Source organism: Phyllobates terribilis, unplaced genomic scaffold (genome assembly GCF_046119375.1).
Source record: "Phyllobates terribilis strain yellow unplaced genomic scaffold, ASM4611937v1 Scaffold_14__1_contigs__length_39327217, whole genome shotgun sequence".
NCBI classification, from domain to species: Eukaryota; Metazoa; Chordata; class Amphibia; order Anura; family Dendrobatidae; genus Phyllobates; species Phyllobates terribilis.
Genome location: NW_027362774.1, coordinates 34,742,557 through 34,767,128, shown reverse-complemented (window position 1 = coordinate 34,767,128; position 24,572 = coordinate 34,742,557). Strand labels below are relative to the sequence as shown.

The 24,572-nt window shown below is 48.7% G+C and overlaps 1 protein-coding gene across 1 annotated transcript in view; it reads left to right on the top strand.

Moving 5' to 3' along the window:
* KCNG4 (potassium voltage-gated channel modifier subfamily G member 4) overlaps positions 1 to 24,308 on the top strand; it is a 29,342-nt gene extending 5,034 nt beyond the window's left edge. Inside the window, exon 3 of the mRNA XM_073659959.1 lies at positions 23,432 to 24,308. Within this exon, the coding sequence (XP_073516060.1) occupies positions 23,432 to 24,202 (771 nt within the window). The 3' untranslated portion in view covers positions 24,203 to 24,308. The remainder of the gene's footprint in view (positions 1 to 23,431) is intronic.
* Positions 24,309 to 24,572: the final 264 nt, after the last annotated feature.

Below are 24,572 nucleotides of genomic sequence, written 5' to 3'. Positions count from 1 at the left end.
CCTCACAATATATGACAATATCCCGATGGCTTTAGAAGCCGCTGATTGACGTGGAGCTGCATTTAGTCTGTGATCTACAAGTACATCCAGTACAAGAGACTGTATCTAATCCTATCCTGTGTGATACTGTCTGCTGAGCCGTGTATCTAATCCTATCCTGCGTGATACTGTCTGCTGAGCCGTGTATCTAATCCTCTCCTGTGTGATACTGTCTGCTGAGCCGTGTATCTAATCCTATCCTGTGTGATACTGTCTGCTGAGCCGTGTATCTAATCCTCTCCTGTGTGATACTGTCTGCTGAGCCGTGTATCTAATCCTATCCTGTGTGATACTGACTGCTGAGCCGTGTATCTAATCCTCTCCTGTGTGATACTGTCTGCTGAGCCGTGTATCTAATCCTCTCCTGTGTGATACTGTCTGCTGAGCCGTGTATCTAATCCTCTCCTGTGTGATACTGTCTGCTGAGCCGTGTATCTAATCCTCTCCTGTGTGATTCTGTCTGCTGAGCTGTGTATCTAATCCTCTCCTGTGTGATACTGTCTGCTGAGCCGTGTATCTAATCCTCTCCTGGGTGATACTGTCTGCTGAGCCGTGTATCTAATCCTATCCTGTGTGATACTGTCTGCTGAGCCGTGTATCTAATCCTCTCCTGTGTGATACTGTCTGCTGAGCCGTGTATCTAATCCTATCCTGTGTGATACTGTCTGCTGAGCCGTGTATCTAATCCTATCCTGTGTGATACTGTCTGCTGAGCCGTGTATCTAATCCTCTCCTGTGTGATACTGTCTGCTGAGCCGTGTATCTAATCCTATCCTGTGTGATACTGTCTGCTGAGCTGTGTATCTAATCCTATCCTGTGTGATACTGTCTGCTGAGCCGTGTATCTAATCCTCTCCTGTGTGATACTGCCTGCTGAGCCGTGTATCTAATCCTCTCCTGGGTGATACTGTCTGCTGAGCCGTGTATCTAATCCTCTCCTGTGTGATACTGTCTGCTGAGCTGTGTATCTAATCCTATCCTGTGTGATACTGTCTGCTGAGCCGTGTATCTAATCCTCTCCTGTGTGATACTGTCTGCTGAGCCGTGTATCTAATCCTCTCCTGTGTGATACTGTCTGCTGAGCCGTGTATCTAATCCTCTCCTGTGTGATACTGCCTGCTGAGCCGTGTATCTAATCCTATCATGTGTGATACTGTCTGCTGAGCTGTGTATCTAATCCTCTCCTGTGTGATACTGTCTGCTGAGCCGTGTATCTAATCCTCTCCTGTGTGATACTGCCTGCTGAGCTGTGTATCTAATCCTATCATGTGTGATACTGTCTGCTGAGCTGTGTATCTAATCCTCTCCTGTGTGATACTGTCTGCTGAGCCGTGTATCTAATCCTCTCCTGTGTGATACTGTCTGCTGAGCCGTGTATCTAATCCTATCCTGTGTGATACTGTCTGCTGAGCCGTGTATCTAATCCTCTCCTGTGTGATACTGTCTGCTGAGCCGTGTATCTAATCCTATCCTGTGTGATACTGTCTGCTGAGCCGTGTATCTAATCCTCTCCTGTGTGATACTGTCTGCTGAGCCGTGTATCTAATCCTCTCCTGTGTGATACTGCCTGCTGAGCCGTGTATCTAATCCTCTCCTGGGTGATACTGTCTGCTGAGCCGTGTATCTAATCCTCTCCTGTGTGATACTGTCTGCTGAGCTGTGTATCTAATCCTCTCCTGTGTGATACTGTCTGCTGAGCCGTGTATCTAATCCTCTCCTGTGTGATACTGCCTGCTGAGCCGTGTATCTAATCCTCTCCTGTGTGATACTGCCTGCTGAGCCGTGTATCTAATCCTCTCCTGGGTGATACTGTCTGCTGAGCCGTGTATCTAATCCTCTCCTGTGTGATACTGTCTGCTGAGCCGTGTATCTAATCCTCTCCTGTGTCATACTGTCTGCTGAGCCGTGTATCTAATCCTATCCTGTGTGATACTGTCTGCTGAGCCGTGTATCTAATCCTCTCCTGTGTGATACTGTCTGCTGAGCCGTGTATCTAATCCTATCCTGTGTGATACTGTCTGCTGAGCCATGTATCTAATCCTCTCCTGTGTGATACTGTCTGCTGAGCCGTGTATCTAATCCTCTCCTGTGTGATACTGTCTGCTGAGCCGTGTATCTAATCCTATCCTGTGTAATACTGTATGCTGAACCGTGTATCTAATCCTCTCCTGTGCGATACTGACTGCTGAGCCGTGTATCTAATCCTATCCTGTGTGATACTGTCTGCTGAGCCGTGTATCTAATCCTATCCTGTGTGATACTGTCTGCTGAGCCGTATATCTAATCCTATCCTGTGTGATACCGTCTGCTGAGCCGTGTATCTAATCCTATCCTGTGTGATACTGTCTGCTGAGCCGTATATCTAATCCTATCCTGTGTGATACCGTCTGCTGAGCCGTGTATCTAATCCTATCCTGTGTGATACTGTCTGCTGAGCCGTGTATCTAATCCTATCCTGTGTGATACTGTCTGCTGAGCTGTGTATCTAATCCTCTCCTGTGTGATACTGTCTGCTGAGCCGTGTATCTAATCCTCTCCTGTGTGATACTGTCTGCTGAGCTGTGTATCTAATCCTCTCCTGTGTGATACTGTCTGCTGAGCCGTGTATCTAATCCTCTCCTGTGTGCTACTGTATGCTGAACCGTGTATCTAATCCTCTCCTGTGTGATACTGTCTGCTGAGCCGTGTATCTAATCCTCTCCTGTGTGATACTGTCTGCTGAGCCATGTATCTAATCCTCTCCTGTGTGATACTGTCTGCTGAGCCGTGTATCTAATCCTCTCCTGTGTGATACTGTCTGCTGAGCCGGGTATCTAATCCTATCCTGTGTGATACTGTCTGCTGAGCTGTGTATCTAATCCTATCCTGTGTGATACTGTCTGCTGAGCCGTGTATCTAATCCTATCCTGTGTGATACTGTCTGCTGAGCCGTGTATCTAATCCTCTCCTGTGTGATACTGTCTGCTGAGCTTGTATCTAATCCTATCCTGTGTGATACTGTCTGCTGAGCCGTGTATCTAATCCTCTCCTGTGTGATACTGTCTGCTGAGCCGTGTATCTAATCCTATCCTGTGTGATACTGTCTGCTGAGCCGTGTATCTAATCCTCTCCTGTGTGATACTGTCTGCTGAGCTTGTATCTAATCCTATCCTGTGTGATACTGTCTGCTGAGCCGGGTATCTAATCCTATCCTGTGTGATACTGTCTGCTGAGCCATGTATCTAATCCTCTCCTGTGTGATACTGTCTGCTGAGCCGTGTATCTAATCCTCTCCTGTGTGATACTGTCTGCTGAGCTGTGTATCTAATCCTCTCCTGTGTGATACTGTCTGCTGAGCCGTGTATCTAATCCTATCCTGTGTGATACTGTCTGCTGAGCCGTGTATCTAATCCTCTCCTGTGTGATACTGTCTGCTGAGCTTGTATCTAATCCTATCCTGTGTGATACTGTCTGCTGAGCCGGGTATCTAATCCTATCCTGTGTGATACTGTCTGCTGAGCCATGTATCTAATCCTCTCCTGTGTGATACTGTCTGCTGAGCCGTGTATCTAATCCTCTCCTGTGTGATACTGTCTGCTGAGCCGTGTATCTAATCCTCTCCTGTGTGATACTGTCTGCTGAGCCGTGTATCTAATCCTCTCCTGTGTGATACTGTCTGCTGAGCCGGGTATCTAATCCTCTCCTGTGTGATACTGTCTGCTGAGCCGTGTATCTAATCCTCTCCTGTGTGATACTGTCTGCTGAGAGGTGTATCTAATCCTATCCTGTGTGATACTGTCTGCTGAGCCGTGTATCTAATCCTATCCTGTGTGATACTGTCTGCTGAGCCGGGTATCTAATCCTATCCTGTGTGATACTGTCTGCTGAGCCGTGTATCTAATCCTCTCCTGTGTGATACTGTCTGCTGAGCCGTGTATCTAATCCTCTCCTGTGTGATACTCTCTGCTGAGCCGTGTATCTAATCCTCTCCTGTGTGATACTGTCTGCTGAGCTGTGTATCTAATCCTATCCTGTGTGATACTGTCTGCTGAGCCGGGTATCTAATCCTCTCCTGTGTGATACTGTCTGCTGAGCCGTGTATCTAATCCTCTCCTGTGTGATACTGTCTGCTGAGCCGTGTATCTAATCCTCTCCTGTGTGATACTGTCTGCTGAGCCGGGTATCTAATCCTATCCTGTGTGATACTGTCTGCTGAGCCGTGTATCTAATCCTCTCCTGTGTGATACTGTCTGCTGAGCCGTGTATCTAATCCTCTCCTGTGTGATACTGTCTGCTGAGCCGTGTATCTAATCCTCTCCTGTGTGATACTGTCTGCTGAGAGGTGTATCTAATCCTATCCTGTGTGATACTGTCTGCTGAGCCGTGTATCTAATCCTATCCTGTGTGATACTGTCTGCTGAGCCGGGTATCTAATCCTATCCTGTGTGATACTGTCTGCTGAGCCGTGTATCTAATCCTCTCCTGTGTGATACTGTCTGCTGAGCCGTGTATCTAATCCTCTCCTGTGTGATACTGTCTGCTGAGCCGTGTATCTAATCCTATCCTGTGTGATACTGTCTGCTGAGCCGGGTATCTAATCCTATCCTGTGTGATACTGTCTGCTGAGCCGTGTATCTAATCCTCTCCTGTGTGATACTGTCTGCTGAGCCGTGTATCTAATCCTCTCCTGTGTGATATTGTCTGCTGAGCCGTGTATCTAATCCTATCCTGTGTGATACTGTCTGCTGAGCCATGTATCTAATCCTATCCTGTGTGATACTGTCTGCTGAGCCATGTATCTAATCCTATCCTGTGTGATACTGTCTGCTGAGCCGTGTATCTAATCCTCTCCTGTGTGATACTGTCTGCTGAGAGGTGTATCTAATCCTATCCTGTGTGATACTGTCTGCTGAGCCGTGTATCTAATCCTATCCTGTGTGATACTGTCTGCTGAGCCGGGTATCTAATCCTATCCTGTGTGATACTGTCTGCTGAGCCGTGTATCTAATCCTCTCCTGTGTGATACTGTCTGCTGAGCCGTGTATCTAATCCTCTCCTGTGTGATACTGTCTGCTGAGCCGTGTATCTAATCCTATCCTGTGTGATACTGTCTGCTGAGCCGGGTATCTAATCCTATCCTGTGTGATACTGTCTGCTGAGCCGTGTATCTAATCCTATCCTGTGTGATACTGTCTGCTGAGCCATGTATCTAATCCTATCCTGTGTGATACTGTCTGCTGAGCCATGTATCTAATCCTATCCTGTGTGATACTGTCTGCTGAGCCGTGTATCTAATCCTATCCTGTGTGATACTGTCTGCTGAGCCATGTATCTAATCCTATCCTGTGTGATACTGTCTGCTGAGCCATGTATCTAATCCTATCCTGTGTGATACTGTCTGCTGAGCTGTGTATCTAATCCTATCCTGTGTGATACTGTCTGCTGAGCCATGTATCTAATCCTATCCTGTGTGATACTGTCTGCTGAGCCATGTATCTAATCCTATCCTGTGTGATACTGTCTGCTGAGCCATGTATCTAATCCTATCCTGTGTGATACTGTCTGCTGAGCCATGTATCTAATCCTATCCTGTGTGATACTGTCTGCTGAGCCATGTATCTAATCCTATCCTGTGTGATACTGTCTGCTGAGCCATGTATCTAATCCTATCCTGTGTGATACTGTCTGCTGAGCCGTGTATCTAATCCTCTCCTGTGTGATATTGTCTGCTGAGCCGTGTATCTAATCCTCTCCTGTGTGATACTGTCTGCTGAGCCGTGTATCTAATCCTATCCTGTGTGATACTGTCTGCTGAGCCGTGTATCTAATCCTCTCCTGTGTGATACTGTCTGCTGAGCCGTGTATCTAATCCTCTCCTGTGTGATACTGTCTGCTGAGCCGTGTATCTAATCCTCTCCTGTGTGATACTGTCTGCTGAGCCGTGTATCTAATCCTCTCCTGTGTGATACTGTCTGCTGAGCCGTGTATCTAATCCTATCCTGTGTGATACTGCCTGCTGAGCCGTGTATCTAATCCTCTCCTGTGTGATACTGCCTGCTGAGCCGTGTATCTAATCCTCTCCTGGGTGATACTGTCTGCTGAGCTGTGTATCTAATCCTATCCTGTGTGATACTGTCTGCTGAGCCATGTATCTAATCCTATCCTGTGTGATACTATCTGCTGAGCTGTGTATCTAATCCTATCCTGTGTGATACTATCTGCTGAGCCGTGTATCTAATCCTATCCTGTGTGATACTATCTGCTGAGCCGTGTATCTAATCCTATCCTGTGTGATACTGTCTGCTGAGCCGTGTATCTAATCCTCTCCTGTGTGATACTATCTGCTGAGCTGTGTATCTAATCCTATCCTGTGTGATACTGTCTGCTGAGCCATGTATCTAATCCTATCCTGTGTGATACTGTCTGCTGAGCCATGTATCTAATCCTCTCCTGTGTGATACTGTCTGCTGAGCCGTGTATCTAATCCTCTCCTGTGTGATACTGTCTGCTGAGCCGTGTATCTAATCCTGTCCTGTGTGATACTGTCTGCTGAGCCGTGTATCTAAATGGAGTGGGTGATAAATGTAGAATTGGTGACTTGTTTCTATTAGACCCTTTCTCTGATTGTTCCTCACCTGGTTTTGGCTCCTGAGAAAAAATACTGACCGAATACTGACCAGATACTGACCAGATACTGACCGAATACTGACAGAATACTGACCAGATACTGACCGAATACTGACCAGATACTGACCGAATACTGACCGAATACTGACCGAATACTGATAGTGGGGCATTGGCCTTATATTACTGTAAAATGTCAATCATCGAAAGCAAATGTCACACTACCAATAACCCCAGACACAGCAGAGGTACAGAGTATTTCAGGAGCAACAAAGCAGATGTAATGGTAGGCAACAGACTACTAAGTGCAAGTAGCAAATTTCACAGCAGCACAGAGTATTTCAGGAGAACAGTGTGACAATCCTGTGGGAGGTCACACACAGAGTGAGAGGGGCAGGATCCACAGCAGCACAGAGGATTTCAGGGGCATAGTAATATAATACTTTCCCTGGACCGGCGGCAGCACAGAGGATTTTAGGGGCATAGTAATATAATACTTTCCCTGGAGCGGCGGCAGCACAGAGGATTTCAGGGGCATAGTAATATAATACTTTCCCTGGAGCGGCAGCAGCACAGAGGATTTCAGGGGCATAGTAATATAATACTTTCCCTGGAGCGGCGGCAGCACAGAGGATTTCAGGGGCATAGTAATATAATACTTTCCTGGAGCGGCAGCAGCACAGAGGATTTCAGGGGCATAGTAATATAATACTTTCCTGGAGCGGCAGCAGCACAGAGGATTTCAGGGGCATAGTAATATAATACTTTCCCTGGACCGGCAGCAGCACAGAGGATTTCAGGGGCATAGTAATATAATACTTTCCCTGGACCGGCAGCAGCACAGAGGATTTCAGGGGCATAGTAATATAATACTTTCCTGGAGCGGCAGCAGCACAGAGGATTTCAGGGGCATAGTAATATAATACTTTCCTGGAGCGGCAGCAGCACAGAGGATTTCAGGGGCATAGTAATATAATACTTTCCCTGGAGCGGCGGCAGCACAGAGGATTTCAGGGGCATAGTAATATAATACTTTCCCTGGAGCGGCAGCAGCACAGAGGATTTCAGGGGCATAGTAATATAATACTTTCCCTGGACCGGCAGCAGCACAGAGGATTTCAGGGGCATAGTAATATAATACTTTCCCTGGAGCGGCGGCAGCACAGAGGATTTCAGGGGCATAGTAATATAATACTTTCCCTGGACCGGCAGCAGCACAGAGGATTTCAGGGGCATAGTAATATAATACTTTCCCTGGAGCGGCAGCAGCACAGAGGATTTCAGGGGCATAGTAATATAATACTTTCCCTGGACCGGCAGCAGCACAGAGGATTTCAGGGGCATAGTAATATAATACTTTCCTGGAGCGGCAGCAGCACAGAGGATTTCAGGGGCATAGTAATATAATACTTTCCTGGAGCGGCAGCAGCACAGAGGATTTCAGGGGCATAGTAATATAATACTTTCCCTGGACCGGCAGCAGCACAGAGGATTTCAGGGGCATAGTAATATAATACTTTCCCTGGAGCGGCAGCAGCACAGAGGATTTCAGGGGCATAGTAATATAATACTTTCCTGGAGCGGCAGCAGCACAGAGGATTTCAGGGGCATAGTAATATAATACTTTCCCTGGAGCGGCAGCAGCACAGAGGATTTCAGGGGCATAGTAATATAATACTTTCCTGGACCGGCAGCAGCACAGAGGATTTCAGGGGCATAGTAATATAATACTTTCCTGGAGCGGCAGCAGCACAGAGGATTTCAGGGGTATAGTAATATAATACTTTCCCTGGAGCGGCAGCAGCACAGAGGATTTCAGGGGCATAGTAATATAATACTTTCCTGGAGCGGCAGCAGCACAGAGGATTTCAGGGGCATAGTAATATAATACTTTCCTGGACCGGCAGCAGCACAGAGGATTTCAGGGGCATAGTAATATAATACTTTCCTGGACCGGCAGCAGCACAGAGGATTTCAGGGGCATAGTAATATAATACTTTCCCTGGACCGGCAGCAGCACAGAGGATTTCAGGGGCATAGTAATATAATACTTTCCCTGGACCGGCAGCAGCACAGAGGATTTCAGGGGCATAGTAATATAATACTTTCCCTGGAGCGGCAGCAGCACAGAGGATTTCAGGGGCATAGTAATATAATACTTTCCCTGGACCGGCAGCAGCACAGAGGATTTCAGGGGCATAGTAATATAATACTTTCCCTGGACCGGCGGCAGCACAGAGGATTTCAGGGGCATAGTAATATAATACTTTCCCTGGAGCGGCAGCAGCACAGAGGATTTCAGGGGCATAGTAATATAATACTTTCCCTGGAGCGGCGGCAGCACAGAGGATTTCAGGGGCATAGTAATATAATACTTTCCCTGGACCGGCAGCAGCACAGAGGATTTCAGGGGCATAGTAATATAATACTTTCCTGGAGCGGCAGCAGCACAGAGGATTTCAGGGGCATAGTAATATAATACTTTCCCTGGAGCGGCAGCAGCACAGAGGATTTCAGGGGCATAGTAATATAATACTTTCCCTGGACCGGCAGCAGCACAGAGGATTTCAGGGGCATAGTAATATAATACTTTCCTGGAGCGGCAGCAGCACAGAGGATTTCAGGGGCATAGTAATATAATACTTTCCTGGACCGGCAGCAGCACAGAGGATTTCAGGGGCATAGTAATATAATACTTTCCTGGAGCGGCAGCAGCACAGAGGATTTCAGGGGCATAGTAATATAATACTTTCCCTGGACCGGCAGCAGCACAGAGGATTTCAGGGGCATAGTAATATAATACTTTCCTGGACCGGCAGCAGCACAGAGGATTTCAGGGGCATAGTAATATAATACTTTCCTGGAGCGGCAGCAGCACAGAGGATTTCAGGGGCATAGTAATATAATACTTTCCCTGGACCGGCAGCAGCACAGAGGATTTCAGGGGCATAGTAATATAATACTTTCCCTGGACCGGCAGCAGCACAGAGGATTTCAGGGGCATAGTAATATAATACTTTCCTGGAGCGGCAGCAGCACAGAGGATTTCAGGGGCATAGTAATATAATACTTTCCCTGGAGCGGCGGCAGCACAGAGGATTTCAGGGGCATAGTAATATAATACTTTCCCTGGAGCGGCAGCAGCACAGAGGATTTCAGGGGCATATTAATATAATACTTTCCCTGGACCGGCAGCAGCACAGAGGATTTCAGGGGCATAGTAATATAATACTTTCCCTGGAGCGGCGGCAGCACAGAGGATTTCAGGGGCATAGTAATATAATACTTTCCCTGGAGCGGCAGCAGCACAGAGGATTTCAGGGGCATAGTAATATAATACTTTCCCTGGAGCGGCAGCAGCACAGAGGATTTCAGGGGCATAGTAATATAATACTTTCCCTGGAGCGGCGGCAGCACAGAGGATTTCAGGGGTATAGTAATATAATACTTTCCCTGGACCGGCAGCAGCACAGAGGATTTCAGGGGCATAGTAATATAATACTTTCCCTGGACCGGCAGCAGCACAGAGGATTTCAGGGGCATAGTAATATAATACTTTCCCTGGAGCGGCAGCAGCACAGAGGATTTCAGGGGCATAGTAATATAATACTTTCCCTGGAGCGGCAGCAGCACAGAGGATTTCAGGGGCATAGTAATATAATACTTTCCCTGGACCGGCAGCAGCACAGAGGATTTCAGGGGCATAGTAATATAATACTTTCCCTGGAGCGGCAGCAGCACAGAGGATTTCAGGGGCATAGTAATATAATACTTTCCCTGGAGCGGCAGCAGCACAGAGGATTTCAGGGGTATAGTAATATAATACTTTCCCTGGAGCGGCGGCAGCACAGAGGATTTCAGGGGTATAGTAATATAATACTTTCCCTGGAGCGGCGGCAGCACAGAGGATTTCAGGGGCATAGTAATATAATACTTTCCCTGGAGCGGCAGCAGCACAGAGGATTTCAGGGGTATAGTAATATAATACTTTCCCTGGACCGGCGGCAGCACAGAGGATTTCAGGGGTATAGTAATATAATACTTTCCCTGGAGCGGCGGCAGCACAGAGGATTTCAGGGGCATAGTAATATAATACTTTCCCTGGAGCGGCAGCAGCACAGAGGATTTCAGGGGCATAGTAATATAATACTTTCCCTGGAGCGGCAGCAGCACAGAGGATTTCAGGGGCATAGTAATATAATACTTTCCCTGGAGCGGCGGCAGCACAGAGGATTTCAGGGGTATAGTAATATAATACTTTCCCTGGACCGGCAGCAGCACAGAGGATTTCAGGGGCATAGTAATATAATACTTTCCCTGGACCGGCAGCAGCACAGAGGATTTCAGGGGCATAGTAATATAATACTTTCCCTGGAGCGGCAGCAGCACAGAGGATTTCAGGGGCATAGTAATATAATACTTTCCCTGGAGCGGCAGCAGCACAGAGGATTTCAGGGGCATAGTAATATAATACTTTCCCTGGACCGGCAGCAGCACAGAGGATTTCAGGGGCATAGTAATATAATACTTTCCCTGGAGCGGCAGCAGCACAGAGGATTTCAGGGGCATAGTAATATAATACTTTCCCTGGAGCGGCAGCAGCACAGAGGATTTCAGGGGTATAGTAATATAATACTTTCCCTGGAGCGGCGGCAGCACAGAGGATTTCAGGGGTATAGTAATATAATACTTTCCCTGGAGCGGCGGCAGCACAGAGGATTTCAGGGGCATAGTAATATAATACTTTCCCTGGAGCGGCAGCAGCACAGAGGATTTCAGGGGTATAGTAATATAATACTTTCCCTGGAGCGGCGGCAGCACAGAGGATTTCAGGGGCATAGTAATATAATACTTTCCCTGGAGCGGCAGCAGCACAGAGGATTTCAGGGGTATAGTAATATAATACTTTCCCTGGAGCGGCAGCAGCACAGAGGATTTCTGGCACTGGAGCTGGGCTGTAACTCTATATTATTACATCACTGCTTCCCGCTGACGGATCCGGTTGCGGTTTCCATTTCTGGCCGCCATCAGCCGGGTGTCGCGGGCGGCGATATGTTTCCCTTACGCCTTAATTAATTAGTCCGGCGATCACTCAGGGTTTTCGCTTTCGGATCAGTAAATTGATTTCTCTGATTTCATCCGTCCTGAATATTTCATGTCTGGTCCTCACTGCAGTCTCCATACACCTCTGAAATCCTCTGCGCTGCTGTGGGTTATTTATGATGCCATCCGCTGACATTATGGTATCATGATGGCGGCTCAGAATCTGGCTGCGGATGGCGGCCCTGAGAAGGACTCTGAGCGGTCGGTGGATGCTGCGGCTCCTTTAAGGCTGTGGACAGTGTAGTGGATCACCCGCGGGCACAGGAGCGTCTCCACACCGCAGCCGGTCCATTTCCCTGGTGGCTCCGCCGGGGTGGGGTGCTCCGCAGTGTGGGGGCCGCAGCGGCTCCTGATGGTGGGCACACACCCGTATACTCCACGGCCGGCGTCTGCTCCACTTACATCACACAAGAACCGCGAGCGCCGTCATCCGCAGATATCACCGCGCAGTCCTGTGTCCGGGGAAACCGATACTGATCGCGGGGATCAGATTCCAGGGACGACGCAGGAGTCACCTCATCTCCCAGGTACATCGCAGCATATCCTCCAGTCACCTCCAGAGCTGCGGTCACTATTCTGCTGTTACATCGTGTCTTATCCTCCAGTCACCTCCAGAGCTGCGGTCACTATTCTGCTGTTACATCGTGTCTTATCCTCCAGCCACCTCCAGAGCTGCAGTCACTATTCTGCTGTTACATCATGTCTTATCCTCCAGTCACCTCCAGAGCTGCAGTCACTATTCTACTGTTACATCATGTCTTATCCTCCAGTCACCTCCAGAGCTGCAGTCACTATTCTGTTGTTACATCAGGTCTTATCCTCCAGTCACCTCCAGAGCTGCAGTCACTATTCTGCTGTTACATCGTGTCTTATCCTCCAGTCACCTCCAGAGCTGCAGTCACTATTCTGCTGTTCCATCATGTCTTATCCTCCAGTCACCTCCAGAGCTGCAGTCACTATTCTGCTGTTACATCGTGTCTTATCCTCCAGTCACCTCCAGAGCTGCAGTCACTATTCTGCTGTTACATCATGTCTTACCCTCCAGTCACCTCCAGAGCTGCAGTCACTATTCTGCTGTTACATCGTGTCTTATCCTCCAGTCACCTCCAGAGCTGCAGTCACTATTCTACTGTTACATCATGTCTTATCCTCCAGTCACCTCCAGAGCTGCAGCCACTATTCTGCTGTTACATGGTGTCTTATCCTCCAGTCACCTCCAAAGCTGCAGTCACTATTCTGCTGTTACATCATGTCTTATCCTCCAGTCACCTCCAGAGCTGCAGTCACTATTCTGCTGTTACATCATGTCTTATCCTCCAGTCACCTCCAGAGCTGCAGTCACTATTCTACTGTTACATCACATCTTATCCTCCAGTCACCTCCAGAGCTGCAGTCACAATTCTGCTGTTACATCATGTCTTATCCTCCAGTCACCTCCAGAGCTGCAGTCACTATTCTGCTGTTACATTGTGTCTTATCCTCCAGTCACCTCGAGAGCTGCAGTCACTATTCTACTGTTACATCGTGTCTTATCCTCCAGTCACCTCCAGAGCTGCAGCCACTATTCTGCTGTTACATGGTGTCTTATCCTCCAGTCACCTCCAGAGCTGCACTCACTATTCTCCTGTTACACGGTGTCTTATCCTCCAGACACCTACAGAGCTGCACTCACTATTCTGCTGTTACATAGTGTCTTATCCTCCAGTCACCTACAGAGCTGCACTCACTATTCTGCTGTTACATCATGTCTTATCCTCCAGTCACCTCCAGAGCTGCACTCACTATTCTGCTGTTACATCATGTCTTATCCTCCAGTCATCTCCAGAGCTGCAGTCACTATTCTGCTGTTACATGGTGTCTTATCCTCCAGTCACCTCCAAAGCTGCGGTCACTATTCTGCTTTTACATTGTGTCTTATCATCCAGTCACCTCCAGAGCTGCACTCACTATTCTGCTGTTACATTGTGTCTTATCCTCCAGTCACCTACAGAGCTGCACTCACTATTCTGCTGTTACATTGTCTTATCCTCCAGTCACCTACAGAGCTGCACTCACTATTCTGCTGTTACATCATGTCTTATCCTCCAGTCACCTCCAGAGCTGCAGTCACTATTCTGCTGTTACATCATGTCTTATCCTCCAGTCACCTACAGAGCTGCAGTCACTATTCTGCTGTTACATGGTGTCTTATCCTCCAGTCACCTCCAGAGCTGCAGCCACTATTCTGCTGTTACATGGTGTCTTATCCTCCAGTCACCTCCAGAGCTGCAGTCACTATTCTGCTGTTACATCATGTCTTATCCTCCAGTCACCTCCAGAGCTGCAGCCACTATTCTGCTGTTACATGGTGTCTTATCCTCCAGTCACCTCCAGAGCTGCAGTCACTATTCTGCTGTTACATCATGTCTTATCCTCCAGTCACCTCCAGAGCTGCAGTCACTATTCTACTGTTACATCACATCTTATCCTCCAGTCACCTCCAGAGCTGCAGTCGCTATTCTGCTGTTACATCATGTCTTATCCTACAGTCACCTCCAGAGCTGCAGTCACTATTCTGCTGTCACATTGTGTCTTATCCTCCAGTCACCTCCAGAGCTGCAGTCACTATTCTACTGTTACATCATGTCTTATCCTCCAGTCACCTCCAGAGCTGCGGTCACTATTCTACTGTTACATCATGTCTTATCCTCCAGTCACCTCCAGAGCTGCAGCCACTATTCTGCTGTTACATGGTGTCTTATCCTCCAGTCACCTCCAAAGCTGCGGTCACTATTCTGCTGTTACATTGTGTCTTATCATCCAGTCACCTCCAGAGCTGCACTCACTATTCTGCTGTTACATTGTGTCTTATCCTCCAGTCACCTACAGAGCTGCACTCACTATTCTGCTGTTACATTGTCTTATCCTCCAGTCACCTCCAGAGCTGCACTCACTATTCTGCTGTTACATCATGTCTTATCCTCCAGTCACCTCCAGAGCTGCAGTCACTATTCTGCTGTTACATCATGTCTTATCCTCCAGTCACCTACAGAGCTGCACTCACTATTCTGCTGTTACATCATGTCTTATCCTCCAGTCACCTACAGAGCTGCACTCACTATTCTGCTTTTACATCGTGTCTTATCCTCCAGTCACCTCCAGAGCTGCACTCACTATTCTGCTGTTACATCAAGTCTTATCCTACAGTCACCTCCAGAGCTGCAGTCACTATTCTGCTGTTACATTGTGTCTTAACCTCCAGTCACCTCCAGAGCTGCAGTCGCTATTCTGCTGTTACATCATGTCTTATCCTCCAGTCACCTACAGAGCTGCACTCACTATTCTGCTGTTACATCATGTCTTATCCTCCAGTCACCTACAGAGCTGCACTCACTATTCTGCTGTTACATCATGTCTTATCCTCCAGTCACCTCCAGAGCTGCAGTCGCTATTCTGCTGTTACATCATGTCTTATCCTCCAGTCACCTACAGAGCTGCACTCACTATTCTGCTGTTACATCGTGTCTTATCCTCCAGTCACCTACAGAGCTGCACTCACTATTCTGCTGTTACATCATGTCTTATCCTCCAGTCACCTCCAGAGCTGCACTCACTATTCTGCTGTTACATCATGTCTTATCCTACAGTCACCTCCAGAGCTGCAGTCACTATTCTGCTGTTACATCGTGTCTTATCCTCCAGTCACCTCCAGAGCTGCAGTCACTATTCTACTGTTACATCGTGTCTTATCCTCCAGTCACCTCCAGAGCTGCAGCCACTATTCTGCTGTTACATGGTGTCTTATCCTCCAGTCACCTCCAAAGCTGCGGTCACTATTCTGCTGTTACATTGTGTCTTATCATCCAGTCACCTCCAGAGCTGCACTAACTATTCTGCTGTTACATTGTCTTATCCTCCAGTCACCTACAGAGCTGCACTCACTATTCTGCTGTTACATTGTCTTATCCTCCAGTCACCTACAGAGCTGCACTCACTATTCTGCTGTTACATCATGTCTTATCCTCCAGTCACCTCCAGAGCTGCACTCACTGTTCTGCTGTTACATAGCAGCATATCCTCCAGTCACCTCCAGAGCTGCGGTCACTATTCTGCTGTTACATGGTGTCTTATCCTCCAGTCACCTCCAGAGCTGCAGTCACTATTCTGCTGTTACATCACGTCTTACCCTCCAGTCACCTCCAGAGCTGCGGTCACTATTCTGCTGTTACATCGTGTCTTATCCTCCAGTCACCTCCAGAGCTGCAGCCACTATTCTGCTGTTACATCATGTCTTATCCTCCAGTCACCTCCAGAGCTGCACTCACTATTCTGCTGTTACATCATGTCTTATCCTCCAGTCACCTCCAGAGCTGCACTCACTATTCTGCTGTTTATATCATATGTTATCCTCCAGTCACCTCCAGAGCTGCAGTCACTATTCTGCTGTTACATCAGGTCTTATCCTCCAGTCACCTCAAGAGCTGCGGTCACTATTCTGCTTTTACATCATGTCTTATTCTCCAGTCACCTCCAGAGCTGCAGTCACTGTTCTGTTGTTACATCATGTCTTATTCTCCAGTCACCTCCAGAGCTGCAGTCACTATTCTACTATTACATCATGTCTTATCCTCCAGTCACCTCCAGAGCTGCAGTCACTATTCTGCTGTTACATCATGTCTTCTCCTCCAGTCACCACCAGAGCTGCAGTCACTATTCTGCTGTTACATCATGTCTTATTCTCCAGTCACCTCCAGAGCTGCAGTCACTATTCTGCTGTTACATCAGTATTATCCTCCAGTCTCCTCCAGAGCTGCAGTCACTATTCTGCTGTTACATCATGTCTTATCCTCCAGTCACCTCCAGAGCTGCAGTCACTGTTCTGCTGTTACATCGTGTCTTATCCTTCAGTCACCTCCAGAGCTGCAGTCACTCTTCTGCTGTTACATCATGTCTTATCCTCCAGTCACCTCCAGAGCTGCAGTCACTTGTCTGCTGTTACATCATGTCTTATCCTCCAGTCACCTCCAGAGCTGCAGTCACTATTCTGCTGTTACATCATGTCTTATCCTTCAGTCACCTCCAGAGCTGCAGTCACTGTTCTGCTGTTACATTGTGTCTTATCCTCCAGAGCTGCAGTCACTGTTCTGCTGTTACATTGTGTCTTATCCTCCAGAGCTGCAGTCACTATTCTGCTGTTACATTGTGTCTTATCATCCAGTCACCTCCAGAGCTGCACTAACTATTCTGCTGTTACATTGTCTTATCCTCCAGTCACCTACAGAGCTGCACTCACTATTCTGCTGTTACATTGTCTTATCCTCCAGTCACCTACAGAGCTGCACTCACTATTCTGCTGTTACATCATGTCTTATCCTCCAGTCACCTCCAGAGCTGCACTCACTGTTCTGCTGTTACATAGCAGCATATCCTCCAGTCACCTCCAGAGCTGCGGTCACTATTCTGCTGTTACATGGTGTCTTATCCTCCAGTCACCTCCAGAGCTGCAGTCACTATTCTGCTGTTACATCACGTCTTACCCTCCAGTCACCTCCAGAGCTGCGGTCACTATTCTGCTGTTACATCGTGTCTTATCCTCCAGTCACCTCCAGAGCTGCAGCCACTATTCTGCTGTTACATCATGTCTTATCCTCCAGTCACCTCCAGAGCTGCACTCACTATTCTGCTGTTACATCATGTCTTATCCTCCAGTCACCTCCAGAGCTGCACTCACTATTCTGCTGTTTATATCATATGTTATCCTCCAGTCACCTCCAGAGCTGCAGTCACTATTCTGCTGTTACATCAGGTCTTATCCTCCAGTCACCTCAAGAGCTGCGGTCACTATTCTGCTTTTACATCATGTCTTATTCTCCAGTCACCTCCAGAGCTGCAGTCACTGTTCTTTTGTTACATCATGTCTTATTCTCCAGTCACCTCCAGAGCTGCAGTCACTATTCTACTATTACATCATGTCTTATCCTCCAGTCACCTCCAGAGCTGCAGTCACTATTCTGCTGTTACATCATGTCTTCTCCTCCAGTCACCACCAGAGCTGCAGTCACTATTCTGCTGTTACATCATGTCTTATTCTCCAGTCACCTCCAGAGCTGCAGTCACTATTCTGCTGTTACATCAGTATTATCCTCCAGTCTCCTCCAGAGCTGCAGTCACTATTCTGCTGTTACATCATGTCTTATCCTCCAGTCACCTCCAGAGCTGCAGTCACTGTTCTGCTGTTACATCGTGTCTTATCCTTCAGTCACCTCCAGAGCTGCAGTCACTCTTCTGCTGTTACATCATGTCTTATCCTCCAGTCACCTCCAGAGCTGCAGTCACTTGTCTGCTGTTACATCATGTCTTATCCTCCAGTCACCTCCAGAGCTGCACTCACTATTCTGCTGTTACATCATGTCTTATCCTTCAGTCACCTCCAGAGCTGCAGTCACTGTTCTGCTGTTACATTGTGTCTTATCCTCCAGAGCTGCAGTCACTGTTCTGCTGTTACATTGTGTCTTATCCTCCAGAGCTGCAGTCACTATTCTGCTGTTACATCATGTCTTATCCTCCAGTCACCTCCAGAGCTGCAGTCACTGTTCTGCTGTTACATCGTGTCTTATCCTTCAGTCACCTCCAGAGCTGCAGTCATTGTTCTGCTGTTACATCGTGTCTTATCCTTCAGTCACCTCCAGAGCTGCGGTCACTATTCTGCTGTTACAGCATGTCTTATCCTTCAGTCACCTCCAGAGCTGCGGTCACTATTCTGCTGTTACATCGTGTCTTATCCTCCAGTCACCTCCAGAGCTGCACTCACTATTCTGCTGTTACATCGTGTCTTATCCTTCAGTCTCCTCCAGAGCTGCAGTCACTATTCTGCTGTTACATCATGTCTTATCCTCCAGTCACCTCCAGAGCTGCAGTCACTATTCTGCTGTTACATCGTGTCTTATCCTCCGGTCACCTCCAGAGCTGCAGTCACTATTCTGCTGTTACATCGTGTCTTATCCTTCAGTCTCCTCCAGAGCTGCAGTCACTATTCTGCTGTTACATCATGTCTTATCCTCCAGTCACCTCCAGAGCTGCAGTCACTATTCTGCTGTTACATCGTGTCTTATCCTCCGGTCACCTCCAGAGCTGCAGTCACTATTCTCCTGTTACATTGTGTCTTATCCTCCAGTCACCTCCAGAGCTGCAGTCACTGTTCTGCTTCTCCTTTTGATGCAGCTCTGGGAGGTTAGGGAGATGTGCCCGCAGTCGTCCCGGGTGCAGGGAGATGTGACATCTGCTGCGCACCTCTTTGGGCGCCTGTATTAACCCTTTGCACACTGCGGACGGTCATCTGGATTCATTTATGGATGAGACTTTTTTCTGTGAAATCTCAATCTCATCGGTCGGTGGAGGAAGAAAAATCTCCGGACAGATGTGAAGATGCGAGAAACTTGTCAACCCCGAGTGACATCTGACGCTAATGACGGCCGCGCGGCCTCCAGACCTGACCACAGGGGCGGCGACAAATCCCAGATTCCTCTCTTGTCCTAATGAAGAGATTTCATCTCCATCTGACATCTGATGATAAACGTCCCCCGAATCCTGTGCTCAGCCCATCCGAAAATAACCGCAAGTGCAACCCCCATCATCCTGCTACTGCTCTTCATTACCCTCCTTCGCTGATCCTTGTTCCCCGCAGTCAAAACCTCATGTCGGAGCCTTTGCCCACTAGGGGCGCTGCGCTAGTAATGTGTTTCTATGCCAGGCTACACAATGATGTGTGTATGTGTACAGGACTGTGCAAAAGTCTTAGGCAGGTAAGGAATAAATACTGCAGAGTCAGAAGCTTCCAGGAATTCAAGGGTTAATAGATCATTGTTATCAAACCAAAGAATGAGCGAAGAAAAGAGAAATGTAAATCCCATCAGTATCTGGTGACCGCCCGTCCCCTCCATCATCAGTATCTGGTGACCGCCCGTCACCTCCATCATCAGTATCTGGTGACCGCCCGTCCCCTCCAGCATCAGTATCTGGTGACCGCCCGTCCCCTCCATCATCAGTATCTGGTGACCGCCCGTCCCCTCCATCATCAGTATCTGGTGACCACCCGTCCCCTCCAGCATCAGTATCTAGTGACCGCCCGTCTCCTCCATCATCAGTATCTGGTGACTGCCTGTCCCCTCCATCATCAGTATCTGGTGACCGCCCGTCGCCTCCATCCTCAGTATCTGGTGACCGCCCGTCACCTCCATCATTAGTATCTGGTGACCGCCCGTCCCCTCCATCATCAGTATCTGGTGACCGCCTGTCACCTCCATCATCAGTATCTGGTGACCGCCCGTCACCTCCATCATCAGTATCTGGTGACAGCCTGTCACCTCCATCATCAGTATCTGGTGACCGCCTGTCACCTCCATCATCAGTATCTGGTGACCGCCTGTCACCTCCATCACCAGTATGTGGTGACCGCCCGTCGCCTCCATCCTCAGTGTCTGGTGACAGCCTGTCCCCTCCATCATCAGTATCTGGTGACCGCCCTTCACCTCCATCATCAGTATCTGGTGACCACCCATCCCCTCCATCATCAGTATCTAGTAACTGCCCGTCACCTCCATCATCAGTATCTGGTGACCGCCCGTCACCTCCATCATCAATATCTGGAGACCGCCCGTCACCTCCATCATCAGTATCTGGTGACCGCCCGTCACCTCCATCATCAGTATCTGGTGACCGCCCGTCACCTCCATCATCAGTATCTGGTGCCCACCCGTCACCTCCATCATCAGTATCTGGTGACCTTATGTCACCTCCATCATCAGTATCTGGTGACTGCCCGTCACCTCCATCATCAGTATCTGGTGACCGCCCGTCACCTCCATCATTAGTATCTGGTGACCGCCCGTCACCTCCATCATCAGTATCTGGTGACCGCCCGTCACCTCCATCATCAGTATCTGGTGACCGCCCGTCCCCTCCAGCATCAGTATCTGGTGACCGCCCGTCCCCTCCATCATCAGTATCTGGTGACCGCCCGTCCCCTCCATCATCAGTATCTGGTGACCACCCGTCCCCTCCAGCATCAGTATCTAGTGACCGCCCGTCTCCTCCATCATCAGTATCTGGTGACTGCCTGTCCCCTCCATCATCAGTATCTGGTGACCGCCCGTCGCCTCCATCCTCAGTATCTGGTGACCGCCCGTCACCTCCATCATTAGTATCTGGTGACCGCCCGTCCCCTCCATCATCAGTATCTGGTGACCGCCTGTCACCTCCATCATCAGTATCTGGTGACCGCCCGTCACCTCCATCATCAGTATCTGGTGACAGCCTGTCACCTCCATCATCAGTATCTGGTGACCGCCTGTCACCTCCATCATCAGTATCTGGTGACCGCCTGTCACCTCCATCACCAGTATGTGGTGACCGCCCGTCGCCTCCATCCTCAGTGTCTGGTGACAGCCTGTCCCCTCCATCATCAGTATCTGGTGACCGCCCTTCACCTCCATCATCAGTATCTGGTGACCACCCATCCCCTCCATCATCAGTATCTAGTAACTGCCCGTCACCTCCATCATCAGTATCTGGTGACCGCCCGTCACCTCCATCATCAATATCTGGAGACCGCCCGTCACCTCCATCATCAGTATCTGGTGACCGCCCGTCACCTCCATCATCAGTATCTGGTGACCGCCCGTCACCTCCATCATCAGTATCTGGTGCCCACCCGTCACCTCCATCATCAGTATCTGGTGACCTTATGTCACCTCCATCATCAGTATCTGGTGACTGCCCGTCACCTCCATCATCAGTATCTGGTGACCGCCCGTCACCTCCATCATTAGTATCTGGTGACCGCCCGTCACCTCCATCATCAGTATCTGGTGACCGCCCGTCACCTCCATCATCAGTATCTGGTGATCACCTGGCTCCTCCATCATCAGTATCTGGTGACCGCCCATCACCTCCATCATCAGTATCTGGTGACCGCCCGTCACCTCCATCATCAGTATCTGGTGATCACCTGGCTCCTCCATCATCAGTATCTGGTGACCGCCCGTCACCGCCATCATCAGTATCTGGTGACCGCCCATCACCTCCATCATCAGTATCTGGTGATCACCTGGCTCCTCCATCATCAGTGTCTGGTGACCGCCCGTCACCTCCATCATCAGTATCTGGTGATCACCTGGCTCCTCCATCATCAGTATCTGGTGACCGCCCGTCACCTCCATCATCAGTATCTGGTGATCACCTGGCTCCTCCATCATCAGTATCTGGTGATCACCTGGCTCCTCCATCATCAGTATCTGGTGACCGCCCGTCGCCTCCATCATCAGTTCTATCTCACCTCAGAGGTGTAATTATAGTTATGCTGCTCAGTAGTGCTGTGCAATGTTCTCCATGCTGTTTTCTGTGGCTTTATCTCTCCCTAGTGCTAGATTCACAGCTATACTGCTCAGTACTGATGTATAATGTCCTCCATGATGCTGCTTCCAGTAAGCGTTTTATCTCACCCCAGCACTGTTTTGAGAGCTATACTGCTCAGTACTGCTGTATAATGTCCACTATGCTGCTGTCCAGTAATTGTTTTATCTCACCCAAGTGCTGGATTCACAGCTACACTTCTCAGTAATGATGTATAAAGTATATAAAGTACTCCATGATGCTGCTTCCAGTAAGTGTTTTATCTTACCTCAGAGCTGGATTCACAGCTACACTTCTCAGTAATGATGTATAAAGTGTATAAAGTACTCCATGATGCTGCTGTCCAGTAAGTGTTTTATCTCACCCCAGTGCTGGATTCACAGCTACACTTCTCAGTAATGATGTATAAAGTACTCCATGATGCTGCTGTCCAGTAAGTGTTTTATCTCACCCCAGTGCTGGATTCACAGCTACACTTCTCAGTAATGATGTATAAAGTGTATAATGTCCTCTATGATGCTGCTTCCAGTTAGTGTTTTCTCTTCCCCTGCTGAATTCACTGGTATATACTGCTCAGCACTGATGTATAATGTCCTTCATGATGCTGCTTCCAGTAAGTGTTTTATCTCACCCCAGTGCTGGATTCACAGCTACACTTCTCAGTAATGATGTATAAAGTACTCCATGATGCTGCTGTCCAGTAAGTGTTTTATCTCACCCCAGTGCTGGATTCACAGCTACACTTCTCAGTAATGATGTATAAAGTACTCCATGATGCTGCTGTCCAGTAAGTGTTTTATCTCACCCCAGTGCTGGATTCACAGCTACACTTCTCAGTAATGATGTATAAAGTGTATAATGCCCTCTATGATGCTGCTTCCAGTTAGTGTTTTCTCTTCCCCTGCTGAATTCACTGGTATATACTGCTCAGCACTGATGTATAATGTCCTTCATGATGCTGCTTCCAGTAAGTGTTTTATCTCACCTCAGAGCTGGATTCACAGTTCACTGCTCAGTACTGCTGTATAATGTCCTCCATGCTGCTGCTGCTGCTTCTGAACATGTTGTACATGGAGACAGCAGAGCAGGAATCCCTCATCTCTGTGTGTGCTGTGTATGGAGACATCATAGCAGCTCGTCTCCCCCACTAGCTCAGAGAAAGCTGAGGATTAGGGGGAAACTGGTGACAGTGCTGGATAGGAGTATATAATGGCAGACAGTTACATGCCTCTTCTACGACTTGCATTCTTTGGCTTTGCCCTTGTACTGAGCGCTCTTTCTTCTCTTTCTGCTCCAGGGTGAATGTTCTCAGAAATGCTACAACATCTTCATCATCGAGACGGTCTGCGTGGCCTGGTTCTCTCTAGAGTTCTTACTGAGGTTCGTCCAGGCCAAGAGTAAGTGCGAGTTCTTCCGGGGTCCGCTGAACATCATCGACGTGCTGGCCATCTTACCGTACTACGTGTCTCTCATTGTGGAGGACGAGCAGAAAACTCTGGAGAAGCCGGGCAGCAACTCATACCTGGAGAAGATCGGGCTTTTGCTGCGGGTTCTTCGCGCCTTGAGGATCCTGTATGTCATGCGTCTCGCCCGTCACTCGCTGGGCCTGCAGACTCTGGGGCTCACTGTGCGCCGCTGCACCCGGGAGTTCGGCCTCCTCTTGCTCTTCCTGTGCGTGGCCGTTACGCTTTTTGCTCCTCTCGTCCACTTGGCGGAGAATGAAATGGGCCGATGCCAGGAATTCACCAGCGTGCCCGCGTCCTACTGGTGGGCCATCATCTCCATGACCACAGTTGGCTACGGCGACATGGTGCCCAGAAGTATCCCGGGTCAGGTGGTGGCCCTCAGCAGCATCCTCAGTGGTATCTTGATCATGGCGTTCCCCGCCACCTCCATCTTCCACACCTTCTCGCGCTCCTACTCCGAGCTGAAGCGCGATCAGGAAAGACTCCAGAGCCGCCTGATGAGGCTGAAAGATGCCAACCAGTCTGGAGAGAGCGACACCTTCAACGACACGGACAGCCTCATGTCCGACGACACCTACAAGTATTTCTATAGCGGGAAGTAGACGACACGTGACGTTATATGGAGCCAAGCCATGAGCCTAATACTGAGGGACACGCCGTCCAGCAACTAAAGCGTTAACAGCTAATAAAAGCCATACGTTTCTATAAAAGCCATAAGTTTCTATTGTGTGTTTCACTATCAGACACTTATCAGGTTGAATCCCAAATCCCACAGAGGTCTCAGTCTGTGCGTAGTTTGTAACCGGCGCTGGTTGTTCTCCGCGGTCTGATCGATGGGAACAGCGAGTGCTGGGCGGATACTGAGCTGGAAGCAGAAATACACCCAGTATATCACAGCAGCGAAGAGACGATCACAGCAGCGAGGAGACGATGACAACAACAAGGAGACGGTCACAGCAGCGAAGAGATGAT